General features: G+C 38.4%; 2 protein-coding genes across 8 annotated transcripts in view; both read left to right on the top strand.

Annotated features, from left to right (window-relative positions):
- The window catches only part of itga7 (integrin, alpha 7), a 37,594-nt gene extending 34,934 nt beyond the window's left edge, over positions 1–2,660 (top strand). For 6 of the 7 annotated variants that reach the window (XM_079680652.1, XM_079680651.1, XM_079680653.1 and 3 more), the window contains one exon: positions 950–2,660. In XM_079680652.1, the coding sequence (XP_079536778.1) occupies positions 950–1,105 (156 nt within the window). In that variant the 3' untranslated portion in view covers positions 1,106–2,660. Of the gene's footprint in view, positions 1–4; positions 171–949 lie in introns of all 7 variants that reach the window. The other variant, XR_013808101.1, reaches the window with a different exon arrangement.
- Positions 2,661–6,913: 4,253 nt separating this feature from the next.
- On the top strand, positions 6,914–8,917 carry npffl (neuropeptide FF-amide peptide precursor like; the record flags this gene model as incomplete). Its single annotated transcript, XM_079685434.1, has 3 exons — positions 6,914–7,060; positions 7,927–8,042; positions 8,751–8,917. The coding sequence occupies 3 exons, from the start codon at positions 6,914–6,916 to the stop codon at positions 8,869–8,871; spliced, it is 384 nt and encodes a 127-aa protein (XP_079541560.1). The 3' UTR covers positions 8,872–8,917.
- Positions 8,918–13,507: the final 4,590 nt, after the last annotated feature.

Genomic DNA, 13,507 nt, shown 5'->3' with positions numbered 1-13,507 from the left:
CCAGTGTGGCTTCTTCAAGCGCAGTGAGCGGCGCCAGCACTATGACACGGAGTACTACCGCGCCCATTTGGGGGTCCAACCCTCGGAGGCGGAGAAGCAGGCATCAGAACTATAATATAAAGATATATTTCACTCTGGCCTGCTCTCCCCTCCTCCTCTCCCTCCAAGCGGTAACACATTCACACACAATGGCTGTGTTGTGCACTTTGGTGTGGCTGGTGGTGTTCATTTCAGCGTAAAATATTGACACACATTGGCACAATTAAATTAAACCAAAACTCGTATTTTTTAGCATTGTTTGGTGCCTATGAACACCATCCATCCATCTCTCTGTCAGGGCTTTTCAGATGCCTGCTGTGCTGTGTGTCGTGCCTCTGCTGTTGACCTGGCAGATTAATTAGCTACACCGGTCTATGGAGACTTCTAATTTTGTGATGTGCTTGTCATGCGCTTTTTAATACAGTATATTAACACTCCTGTGTGACATATCATAAAAGTGCCTTATTGTCAGGTGTTAAAGTTTACTTGTCATTAACATCTTCAGGTGTTTTTGTCACAGGAATGTGGGCACTTCTTCTTGATGGCAGCGTGTTTGGGTGTTAGTCACGGACACTAAAGGATGACGCTGAATTTGAAATGTGGAGCATGTTGATGTGCTTTGGGTGCTTTTTTATTAAAATGCCACTTTAACTGCACAAGGGCAGCAGATAATCACTTTTATCTGTTTGAGATGAACTACAAGACTTTAATAGTCTTTAACTAATTACATTTTATACGCCTCATGCATGACATTTGAAGTTAAACAAATGAAATAATTGCAAACAAATGCATGCAATTTGTGTGGAATTTGCAATAACTATACAGTATATGACTTAATTTAATTTGTCTTTTCCTTCGGTCCTGTCTCTCTGTCTCTCCCTCCCTGTTTTCCTCTTTCCTCTGCCCACAGTGTGGCTTCTTCCAGCGGGCCCACTACAAAGACAAGTTGCCTCAGTACCACGCGGTGAAGATTCCTCGCGAAGACCGGCCACAGTTCCAGACTGAGAAGTCAGGAGTTGTGCATAAAAAGGAATGGGCCACGCACTGGAGCGACCGGACCTCATAACTCACTTTGAAGCACTGACTGACTGAATTAATTCAAATCACCATGTGTGGCACTCATTCTGTCTTTGCATTGGAACTAACGGACTAAAAATGGTGAACATAGACTGAGATCGTGACATCTTGTGCACTCTGTACTGTGTCAGTACTTGCATACTTATGGCCTGTTGCACTGTGACTGGATCTATACTCTCTGTAGCCCACTGATGGCTGGCCTTGCATAGTCTATTTAATCTGTGCATCTATATGAGTGTGTATAGTTACTACTGCAGGCTAACAACAGTATCAGAACCAGTCTAGCAGCTCCAAATACTAACAGTCTTCAGAAAGAAGGACACATGGACTTCACTGTTTTCCTGAGGACAAAATGAGGACAGAAAATCACAACTCAAAGACATGCATGAATGCACAAACATACGGTATAATATTAGATGCATACAGACACACTGGACATTGTTGATGAAGAAGACACTGCCCGTGACGAAGACTACTTTTTGCCTTAACTACTGTAAGACTGTCGACTAATATGGGCAATGACAAAAATGCTTCTTTTTTGATATAAATGAATTTTGGGGATTTTGTTTAGCACTGGTGGACATTGTAAAAATGTCAGTATGTAAGATATCAGTGAAGTTTTATGTTGCAGAACACTGAATGTGTCTGGGTTTCATTCAAGGAAACAAAATGCATTTTTACGTCATTATAGTTTTTGTTTATGTGTCAGTAAAATGTACTGTACATCAATAGGTTACTGCCTGAGTGAACTTGAATAAGAACAATACAACCTATAACAGCCACGCCCATAGCACTGCAGCCGCATGGAGATCAAATATTTAATGAAAGCAGAACAATATTTAAAATATGGCTTCAACATTTACAGTGTAAGCATTTAAATTCATAAACCAGATTATAAAAATGATTATGTGTGAAAACATGGTCTCAAATTACAACCTATAATGTAAGAGTGAATGAGATACTCTATTATTATAAGGTTTTCAACAACTTCCATTTATTTTTGGACTGAAATGTAAAAATATTTCACCAAAAAACATGATAACCTTTGTATAAATAGTTATAAAACTGCCTAGTTGGATTATATTAACCTGCTTGTTGCGTTGTTCCTGGTACTGTACTCCAGTCACAGCAGCCGGAGTAAGATGGTACATTCATTTCAGTACTGACATTTCTAACTGCGTACAAGTGCCTTGTTGTAAAAGTGGCTGACACCTCTGGATAATAAAAAAATCCCTCTAACATTCAACCAACATGGAGAGAGGAAAGAATATTTCAAGAAGAGCAGGACATGTTGGCAAGGAGCAAGACAAACTTCCTTTGGATCTAATTTGGGTCGATGAAGTGGCTGTAAAGCATGAAGAGTCAGCTTGTTTTTGAAGGTATTGCTGGACAATCTTGTATTAGCTGCATGAAGCTCCTGTTGCTGTTCTGCCCCCCCCCCCCCCTTTCCCTATTTTTGGTCATGACAAAGTGTTTTATTTATTTTATGTTTGGCTGCACTGTTTAACATTGTAAATAAAATAAAAAGAAACAAAATAAACCCATCTGATATTGCTTTGTTATTCTCACACCTTGCATTGTACTGTATCAAAGCATTATCAACCCATCCTCATGAACTGCTCCGCCTGCTTTTTCAATATGTTCACTGAGACCAACTGGACAAAACTCACACACATCACCAACACTGCTGCCAGGATAATTGGACTCCCCACACACAACCTCACAATATTTAACAACAGGACCATCTGACGCATCGCATCCACAATAGAACTGGACATCACACATCCACTCATCAGTACCTCACCCCACTGCCATCCGGACACAGGTACAGAACACTCGGACATAAAAGAGCTCGCTTTGGAAAAAGCTTGGTTCCGGCAGCCATTTCTGCCATAAATAACAGGCCTCGCTAAATGTAACTGCCATGTGTGTCACCATCTGTTGTTGTCGGTGTCATTGTTTGCTGTTTATATATTTCATCTATACTGCGTACAGTGCTGTGAAAATGAATTTCCCCCTGGGGACAGTAAATCTAATCTAATCTAATCTAATTCACCCACATCAGTGAGAGGTTACTGGTCAGCCTGCGGTTCACTCAGAGAACACTGGAGGGAGGCAAACGTCTGAAAAACAAAAAACTCTGGTCTCTGTGCTATTTATTATTTTTTATTAAAAAACTTTTACACGATGGAAACTTTTCAAGACAATATAAGCAATAGCCCAGATATGACTGTGCTTTATTCTGTTCCTTATTTCCATGGTAATCTTGCCCATCACCTCGTAATAAGATATTAATGAGTCAAAATGAGCGGAGACACATTTCACCATAAGCACTATTCTCAATGTTAAAAAAAAGCAACATGTTTTTTATAAAAGATACTCTTTATTCTGCGGAATACAATTTTATAAATGTTGTGTGTGTGTTATTAAAGCAAATCAATATCAGGTGTAAAGATACAGAGTGGTTATTTGATGTTATAATAAAAAACATCTTCAGGATATATCACAGGCCAGGAGCTCAGACTGTGCTCTGGGTTATAAAATAACAGGTCAACTCCAGGTCAGACTGACAGAGCTTTGAATCCTCTGCTAATTTCCTGGTTTAACATGCTACAAGCATGATAATTAAACTGGTAATACATGGTGTCTAAAATACCAGCAGCTACTTAAGGCTGAACCAATAGGTGTTAGACCTTCTCAAGACCATGGGTTGGATAGAAATACAAATAATTCTCAATTATACACTCTAGATTCTCTTTCCTTCAGCTTTATGTTTAAAGTGGTACAAAGACAACACATTTTTGACTTGGTACCTTCTACAAGTAGTTTGTTTGTTTCAAGCTCTTTAATGGTCTCACATTGATGTTTCTGTAATAAGAAATACAAAATAAGATGGACATTAGGTAATGTTGAATCCATTTTTTGATTGATATTAGATTGAACCTAAGATAAATCGATACACACCTACTGTATGATAAAAGTAATTGCCTAAAACTCATAGCAAACAAAGGAATGACACACAGTAATTATGCACCCTATAATAGCTTTTGCAAACGCTCGGTTACACGTGTACATGTAATTGCAATGAGGAGTACAATCTTCAGAGTCAAGTGGTTACAGAGTCATATAACCAAGACATCCTTGTGACCTTTGTTGCATATCAGCAAAACATTCATGAGAACTAAAACTGGCTTATGAAGTATAATTCATAAGCCAGTTTATAAAATGATTTTGTGAAAACGTGGTCTCAAATGACACCCATAATGTATGACTGAATTAGATACTTTACTATTATAAGGTTTCAACAATAACTTCATTTTTATTTTTTTACTGAAATGTAAAAATATTTCACCAGAAGACATCATGACCTTTGTATAAATAGTTATAAAACTTCCTAGAGGGATTATATTAACCTGCTTGTCGCGTTGTTCCTGATACTGTACTCCAGTCAGACATTAGGTGATGTTGAATAAATGTTTGATTAATATTCGATTGAAACTGAGAAAAATCAATACACACCTACTGTGTGATCACAGTAATTGCCTAAAACTCATAGCAAACAAATGAATGACACACAGTAATTATGTACCCTATAATAGCTTGTGCAAACGCTTGGTTACACGTGTACATTTAATTGCAATGAGGAGTACCATCTTCAGAGTCAAGTGGTTACAGAGCATGTCATATAACCAAGACATCCTTGGGACCTTTGTTGCATATACTGTATAGACTATCATCTGTCAATAAAAGGTTGAATAGACTTACGATAAATTCTACCTTTAAAATTATTATATTGATTCGTTTTTGTGTCAATTAGTATAATAAATGAAATAAATGGTTTCTTATATAGGCTATAATGGAAGTTGGTGTTACATCGTAATATAAGGGGTTTCTATTTTGCTAGAAAAATAAACACTTTACAACTTTATCCTCAGTGATAAAACAAAATATAATCGATACCTCTAGGATTGTATAATCAACCATAATGTATGCATCATGAGAGAAGACTTTCTAGCATGACATTGTACTGGATTGGTTACCGGTGTTACTATAGTGGCTACTGAGTGTCTATTTCTGTCCTAAATTAGCTTAATCTTAAGCAAAACATCAGAGAATAAACATAAATGTTACTTATCACATCAGACTGAGTCAATTAGATTTGTTTCTAATCTAAAGTCGTATGATCTTATTAGAGTGATGACAACTAATTCCCTTTAGAATTCTTCAGATGTCATCCTGGTTGCCATGGCGGTTAAACAGGGACATTTATACTGTTTGTGTGTCAGTGTGTGTGTGTGTCAGTGTATGTGTGTGTGTGTGTGTGTGTGTGTGTGTGTGTGTGTGTGTGTGTGTGTGTGTGTGTGTGTTTGTGTGTGTGTGTGTGTGTGTGTGTGTGTGTGTGTGTGTGTGTGTGTGTGTGTGTGTGTGTGTGTGTGTGTGTGTGTGTGTGTTGCTGTCTAAGCGGATTGTCACCCATTAGGCACTTTGATGAGTCAAATCTGTTGTCTCTTCATGTATTGGGGAAGTAACTCATTATAACACAAGGGTTCACACACAGAGTACACCCTGCCACACACTGAGTCAAAGCAAGAGATAAAGCACACACATCAGAATTTTAAAACACATTAAACACATGTCAATCTCATAAATTAAAGTCTTTATTATCAAAATTAAAGAAGCCAGCATTTAACAAATTAAAAGCTATTTTTAAAAAGTATTTTCTTTAAGCTAAGCGTCCTTCTTAAATCCCCTTGTCAACATGTAAAAGGATAAAACTAATTAAACCATCTCTTCTACTGCGTAAGCAAAGACGTTGATGACCCATAATACTACTATTGAACTATCGTGTAATTTATGTTTCTGCCAATAAAAACCATTTGGAGTGAGCATGTATAAAGCATTTACAGTGAATATATAAACTCTATTATTCAAATCAAAGAAACCATTTAGATGAAAATATAGTTAGTATACATCTACATTTTCAGCTTTAATCATTTGGATTCAGGACTTCAGCAAATTATCCTCTACAATTAAATAAAGATAGCCAACATTAATTTGGGATGCCGGTAGCAGAAAAACTGGGAGGCTGATCCTTCACTGATGAAATAATCGGTCACATAATTGTAAACTCTAAAGTGTGAAATTATTGTTGGACATATCCTCTAAGTAAAAACATTATCTCTTTAGCAAAATATTAAAATTGTTATTGTTTTCTTAAGTTCATTACGTTGTTGCCTAAGATCACTAAAGTTGATTGGACTAATCCGTTTAGAATTGACATTTGTTTGCGTGGGTGGTGATTGTTCTCACATACTGTTTGTCTGTACATATGACACAGACTACTGGGAACGTGGATCAGGGTCCATTTGCAGGGATTTATCTGTTTAATAACTGGGAGAGTTTTGTTGCACTACCCTAAGGGCCACATAATAATGCACTCTAATGCACAGTCATCACTAATGGTCTGATCCTGCTAAATGGACCTGCTTAAGCCTCCTATAAGGGGGCTGGTCCTTCCTCTATCCTGTCCCTTGGTCCCCATTTGCACAGTAGCATCTTTCTTCAGCTCTCTTGGGGGTTTTCAGCCATTGACCATGCAGAGTATAAAAGACCCGGCGAGGATGCTACCACCACTGAAGTTGGCCAGGACACTGCACAGGACCCATAACACCGACGGGATAAGTCTTTCTTCTACAGGGGCCGACCATTTGGAAGTCAACAGGTGCCATCGGACAACCAAAGTCCTTCATCTACTTCTGTCATCAGAATTCATCTGACCTCTCTTCGGTTTGAGACCATGGACACAGCTGCAGTGGTGACTCTCCTGGCTCTGGTTGTGGCGATGGCTGGCGTCAGTCAGGCTCTTCACATCCAAGGCAGTCTGGACAGAAATGACATCCTGCCAGACTCAGAGGACAACATGGCCGACCACCTGCTGGGGCTGGTGAGACAACAAACCACTCGCACGGCTTTTCAAGTCTTGAGTTAAACCTGCTGTGGGTAGGAAACATGCACTATTAGAACTACACCATGTCGTGTGTTCTTCCATAACTCATGTTAAATCCAACCAGTTGCCAACAACATTTTGGCATCCGAAAATAGAAATCTAATGTTGAGACATATCTCAGGCATGTGTGTTCAATTATACTGGAGGCAGGATTTAAAAATGCTTTAAACTTTTTATTTATTTAATCAGATAAATATCTGAGGATTGTGAAAAATCATCTGTCTTTTGCTCAAATTTAGACTGAATGAAAAACACTGTGAACAACCAGAAGTCATGACCTTTTTCAGAGGTCTGGCACTTCCATTTGATGAAGTGTGTGAATGGTATTAGAGACTTTTTCTTTCTAATGAAACAAGTTACATCACACAAATCATTTGGATTTCAGATAGTGTTACTCTCCATGCAACAGTGTGAAATAGACTGTAAGATATTCTGAGGTCAACAGACAGAGCAGGAAAGAGGAGGGGAATTCAGATACTGAAGAAGATTATAATATGTTCCTACTGTGGTTTGTAAAGCCAGACAGATCTGGGTTTGATTTTGCATAAAGATAAGGATGGATGGATATCTGAGTGGGCATGAGAAGCATCTCTCTGCATTTGCACACTGATGTCTACATCTCAAGGTCCCCTGCCACAGCAGGATGCCTGGCTGGAGTTAGAAACCCTGGGGTTATAGTTGCACCCAACATTGAATTGAGTCTTGATGTTGTTCCAGGATATTTTGTGGGTTATTTCAAAAACAGAGTTCAAGCTTTTGATGCTTGGAATTGCATTTGTTTGTGTGTATGCTGCTGTGCTCAGGAGAGTGAAAACACCGATAACAGCGTTGATGATCGTCTGCTGACGGCGCTGCTGAGAGCTCTGCTGCTGGGATCTCAGAGAGAAACCAGGAACTCTGTCCTCCATCAGCCACAGAGGTCAGTGCCATCACAGAGCCAATGTTCATCACACATATATAGTACACTTTAATTAATCACACAGGAAATAATGATGTATATCATTGTGCCATTTCAACATTCTGTAGAGAAACCTTTCTTATCAATATTGGTTAAAAACAGGGAAACACGCCGATCCCAATTTCCAGGTGATGTTGAATGTATTGTTTTAATCCCAACAACAGTCCAAGCATCAAATATATTCTAATTTCTGCTGGAAAATTGAAATAGATTTATGTCAACCTGCCAATCTTTGACTGGTGGCTTCAGCACCAAATTAAACCCATTAGAAACTATTTCTTAGAATTTTAGAAATACATAATATAGTATTTCATAAAGCTTGTAATAATAGTTAGAGCATGTGGTTTAGGAAGCAACCACCTCTTCTATTGTAAATATTTGATAATGTATTAAACTGAGATTGTGGTCTCAGCCTTATGGGGTATACATATTATAATGTAACTATTAACAAGCTCCTATGTTGCTCTGCTCTCTGATGAATTAAATACTTTAAACAAACATAAGAGTAAAATAAGATTGATTATTCTGTATTTTTTTGATTTTTAGTTTATTTTTTCCCATGTTTATCCCTTATCATAAGCATTTCTTGGAGTATAAACATTTATTTATTGAATATCATTGAAACCATAAATGATATCAGAACCTGACTCTGTTTCTCCTCCCTCACAGGTTTGGGCGCGGCTCCAGAGGGCAGGTCATGTCGGAGGATCAGATGCATTCCCGTGATTGGGAAGCTGCCCCCGGTCAGATCTGGAGTATGGCGGTGCCCCAGAGGTTTGGAAAGAAATGATCTTACAGCCAGATCCTCACATCAAAGTCCTGGCACAGGGCCGAGCAGCAGGGAAACTGTGGAGAGACAACGTTTGAATGAATTGATCTGAATATTTTTTTTCTAAATTGTCCCAGCCTATCATGCCTTGCTTGACACGACATGTTGTCAAACATGACATGGGCTTCATTTTACATTTTTTCCTTATAATATCTAACAAAGCATGAAAACAAGTGCCTATTTGGGTTTTGTGAGCAGACCTCATTTGTCTGTAAGGGAACGTTATTTAAACATGTCTGCTGTAAATTGATTGCTATATTCTTTGTTATTCTTCTGTTCTCTGGTCAAATAAAAAAGCTTTGAACTTGGAAAAGATAAACTGATGTGCGTGTGTTCAAAGTGATTAGGCTATAGTAATCTATTCACAGGGCAGTATTACAGTATTGAATCCTTAAAATACAGATTTGGAATTGTATGACATGTCTTTAAATCTTCCTGATACAACATATAATAAAAGATGTTCATAATAAAATATAGATTAGGGCTATATATAAGGATCATTTTCGTTCTCAGTTCATTCGTCGGTTATTCTAACAATTGATTATACAAATTTACATCTAGATTTTAAAATGTGAGATCACAAAATCCCAAACTCTCGAAACCCAAGGTGGATGTCTTCAATTGCCTTGTGTTGTCCAAAACAAGAATCTGATTTGCAAGCATGCAAATGTCCCTTGATTATTTACTAATTATCATCCAATAACAGTGTGGGGGAAACTTCTGTGTAGCAATGCAGTGGGAGTCACCGACTCATGAAGGAGACACGGGAAGAGCAGGAGCTTTGATGTCAAACACTGATGGTTTATTTAGGAGCTTCGGCCGGAGAATTCACATCACAAGTCCAAGAGCCAGAGGTTCTGACTGCACGGGAGAGTTGCCACGTCAATTCTGAAGAACTCTACCCCAGACCCATGTATTTAGCTAGTTCAGAGAGAATAATCAACATGCTGCATAACAAGATAGAATCATAACACCTCTATCAGCTGACGCCAACAGGCAGGAACAGGGAGACAGAACACTTAGAGCACAGCAGCCAAGGTTACAGGTGTGTGCTCAGTCAGGACAGTTTGAACTGATAAACTGAGTCAAAGTTATGGACCTTGGAAATATTTCCCCAACAAACATTATGTTTGATATCATGAGATGTACTGTGATGTTATGCAGTATTGTCAAAAATAATTGCAAGTCTGCAGTCAGTGTCTCATTAGTTTTCTAATTTACTGGAAAAGTTTCATGGCTTTTTTTTTTTTAAACACTCATTTTGACAATTTCTGAAAATCTGCTACACTGCATGCACATACATAGTGATGTCCCACTTCAAATGTGCCTTAACGGGCTCTCTCAGACATCAGAGGAATGCAAATCGAAGGTCTTTTTTGTAATAATATGTATAAGATGTCCGGAAAAAAATAACTAAAATCTTTTTTTCTCTCTTCAACCCACAGACAGTTTTGTGCAGGTTTAATGGATGTGGACAGAGGATGTTTTAACCAGCTAATGTACAGTGATTCACAGCTCTTCTCTGCAGACCAGCAGAGGCTGTTGTAGTTCTGCATGTGGTGAATTTACAGGCCACCTGGGGTAGCAGCATGCAATAAGCTTCAGCACTAATTAAAACACAGCAACATGCAATTACGCTACGCTTTCACGTTTCCACAGCCAATTACTGGGAATTAAAGCACGTCGATTCCTCTTAGGAAGAGTCTTTTATTAGCCTGACCTCCCATTCCTCTTTTTGAGCCCAGAAGACAACAGCAGGAATAACCAGAGCTGAGACTGTTGACAGATGACTTCTCAAGTTTTTTTCCTAGATTAGTCCCTAGTAAAATCTTGTTCAAAATAGCCCATTGTAGGCATAAAGTAATTATTTATGTAGCCTGAACAATATCACCGGAAGGAGCAGGATAAGACAATAGGTTCACGGATGAAAATATTCAAAGATGAAAGACCAACAATAAAGTGTCTGCAAAATGTCACAATTGTACTGTGATATACTGTAAGATAGACAGACCAATTTCCATAACCTTGTGTGATTATGGTTGCTAAGCAGTTAACAAAGCTTCTAATATATATTACTGTAGCTATGGTAACATTGTTACGTCCTACAGAATACACTAATACAACAAACCCATTTCATTGTGTAAAGTTGAAGTAGGCCTACAAGGTGTTAACATGTGTTCAATTGATTTGATCTAATGCTTACTACTAGATACTGTTTAAATACTGTACAAACAGAACAAAAATGTAAAACAAGTGACGGTATATTTAAGTACTAGACATTCTATAGGTTATAGTTATGGCTGGGCTAGCATGTTTCTGTCTATCAATGTGACTTTTAGTTGGATTTATTCTTCCTCAAGTCTATAGGTGCCAAAACCTTTTCACTTGAAGTGGCAAAACTGCAACTTAATGCTGGGCCATGGACAAAAAGCAAACACCTTTTGTACTTTATTGTAGGCCTGTTGTTAAAATGCTAAATAAAGATCCAAGTTCCCTTATCATATTGCCTTTTTGTGCGCAACTGTCTGCAATTTCTTTATTACTTTCCTCATGACAAAATGACTTCCCCTCTTTGTGATCATTTATAAGAGAAAGAAAAAAGCTGTCATCTAAAATAATGAAATAGGGATCCACCAGCAGGATGTCTGAGTATGCAATAGGATTAGGATTACACTTGTGAAGCAACAGGGAATTAAACATGAGGTAACGAGGAACATGTTAAAGGTCCCACGTCATGCTTTTCCGGTTATTTCCTGTCCCCTTGTGTGTTATGTAGCTTTCTTTTTGTTTTTGTTTTTTTTTTCTGGTTGCTAACAAACGCCATTGAAAGACATAATCACTGATGTTCCGCTGTAATGGTGGTGGGCTCATCAGAACAGAGTGGGCGAGCTGACCAATCAGAGCACACTGGGCTCACAGGGAGGGGGGGGGGGGCAGGAGCTCCAACAAGCCGTTTAGGACAGAGAGTGAATACACATACTATACAGAGACGCTGTATGAGAATCCAATGTGAGTTTGGAAAAAGTTCCAATTGCACTGTAAATCTATTCTAGTAGACCTCGACAATGGAATTATGATCAGTAGAAATGGCCATGTCATAGGACCTTTATGACAAACATAGACAGCTGGGTGCTGGAGCTGTTGATGGCACAGCTGTAGCCCTTGATATGCACAGCTGAGTAAAAGAAAGATGTAACTACTATGAATTTCATGAGTCTGCAGGGGGGTTCAGACAGAAAGTCAGTTTTCACTGAAAGAAAAAGAGAGAGATTGTTATTGCCACATCACAAAAATGATATTATATGATAAACTGCAGTCTCAGATGATGTGTTCTCTATCTCCTGTATAGCTTTCTGACCTCTACTCAATCCCCCACTTCCGTTGTCCCTCCTGGTCATCATCTTGGAAGGCAGCCATCTTAAGCACCACCTTGGACATGACACAGCACAATTTGTCACAAACAACATGCTTTAATGGCTCCAGGGTGAGTGAATGATCTTGTATGTCAGTGTCAAGGGTAAACCCCAGAGTTATTTTAATTTGCGTCTAAACATTTTACAAACAATGCTGCTATGTGTCAGATGTTTTTTACAATTCCAGGCAGCTATTCTGTTCTATTTTCTATTATAGAGAACATATCTTCCTTTCTGAAGAACCATCACCTTATCGTGGTGTAGAGGTTTGTGTGCCCCAATGAACTTGGGGGCTGTGTTGTCTGGAACCTGGTGCCATCTTCCTAGTAAATATACTTGTATTAAATTTACAGGAATAACTCTTGATCTGAATTGTTCAAGTTCTTCTGTAACTTATGCACTGTTTTCACTTTTTATTGAGCGGCCGAGTTACTAAAAGTTCAGTGAGATGATGGGATGATCCAGGATTTTTAAACATACAGTAGTATGATCATACTCCTCAATCAGAGCTAGCAAGTTTCTATTCAAATACCTTACAACCAAAATAAAAATGAATGGAAACCAATGACTGTCTCAAACAGTTGTGAAAATACATGCAAATGTTTTTACTTGTAGGCTACAGTATGAAATTACTTTTTTGGCTGGACATATGGAGGCAGTTTACCTTCATGTTAATTGTTTGGTTAGATGAAGTAGTGTTTATGTCCTTAAGCGGCCATTTATCGTTTCTCGTACAAGGTTTAACACTATACAGTAGCTTAGAATAACACAAAATAATAAAGAGATTGTGGTTTGAGTCTAAAAAGCAACAGTAACGCCTCTACATGAAGCATGATGAAAATTAATAAGTTTGGCAGGGGCTGTAAAAACATAGCTTGATTAGAAGGGCATTTGGAGAGTGCAGACGCCCACCAAGGCTGTTTTCATAAGTGAAAGATAATACGTATACTCCCCCCCCCACCCACCCTTCCACGGCAAGATTAAATGGGGTTTTTTCTATATGGAAAATGGGCCCAGTATTTTATTTTTTAAATCCTGCTGACAAACCAACAAACCTAGCGGTAAACAAAACCTCCTTGGTAATGAAACAACATTCATTAACAGTTAACAGGACCTTAACCAATCGGTTGGAGTCTAGATGCATGGCTGTGGGCTGTTTTCTTTGAAGTTTGCTCAACCAGAGA

The sequence above is a fragment of the Notothenia rossii genome (assembly GCF_949606895.1).
Source record: "Notothenia rossii genome assembly, chromosome: 5".
Lineage (NCBI taxonomy): Eukaryota > Metazoa > Chordata > Actinopteri > Perciformes > Nototheniidae > Notothenia > Notothenia rossii.
Note: the sequence above shows the minus strand (reverse complement) of the source record. Positions and strands in the feature narration are given on the sequence as shown.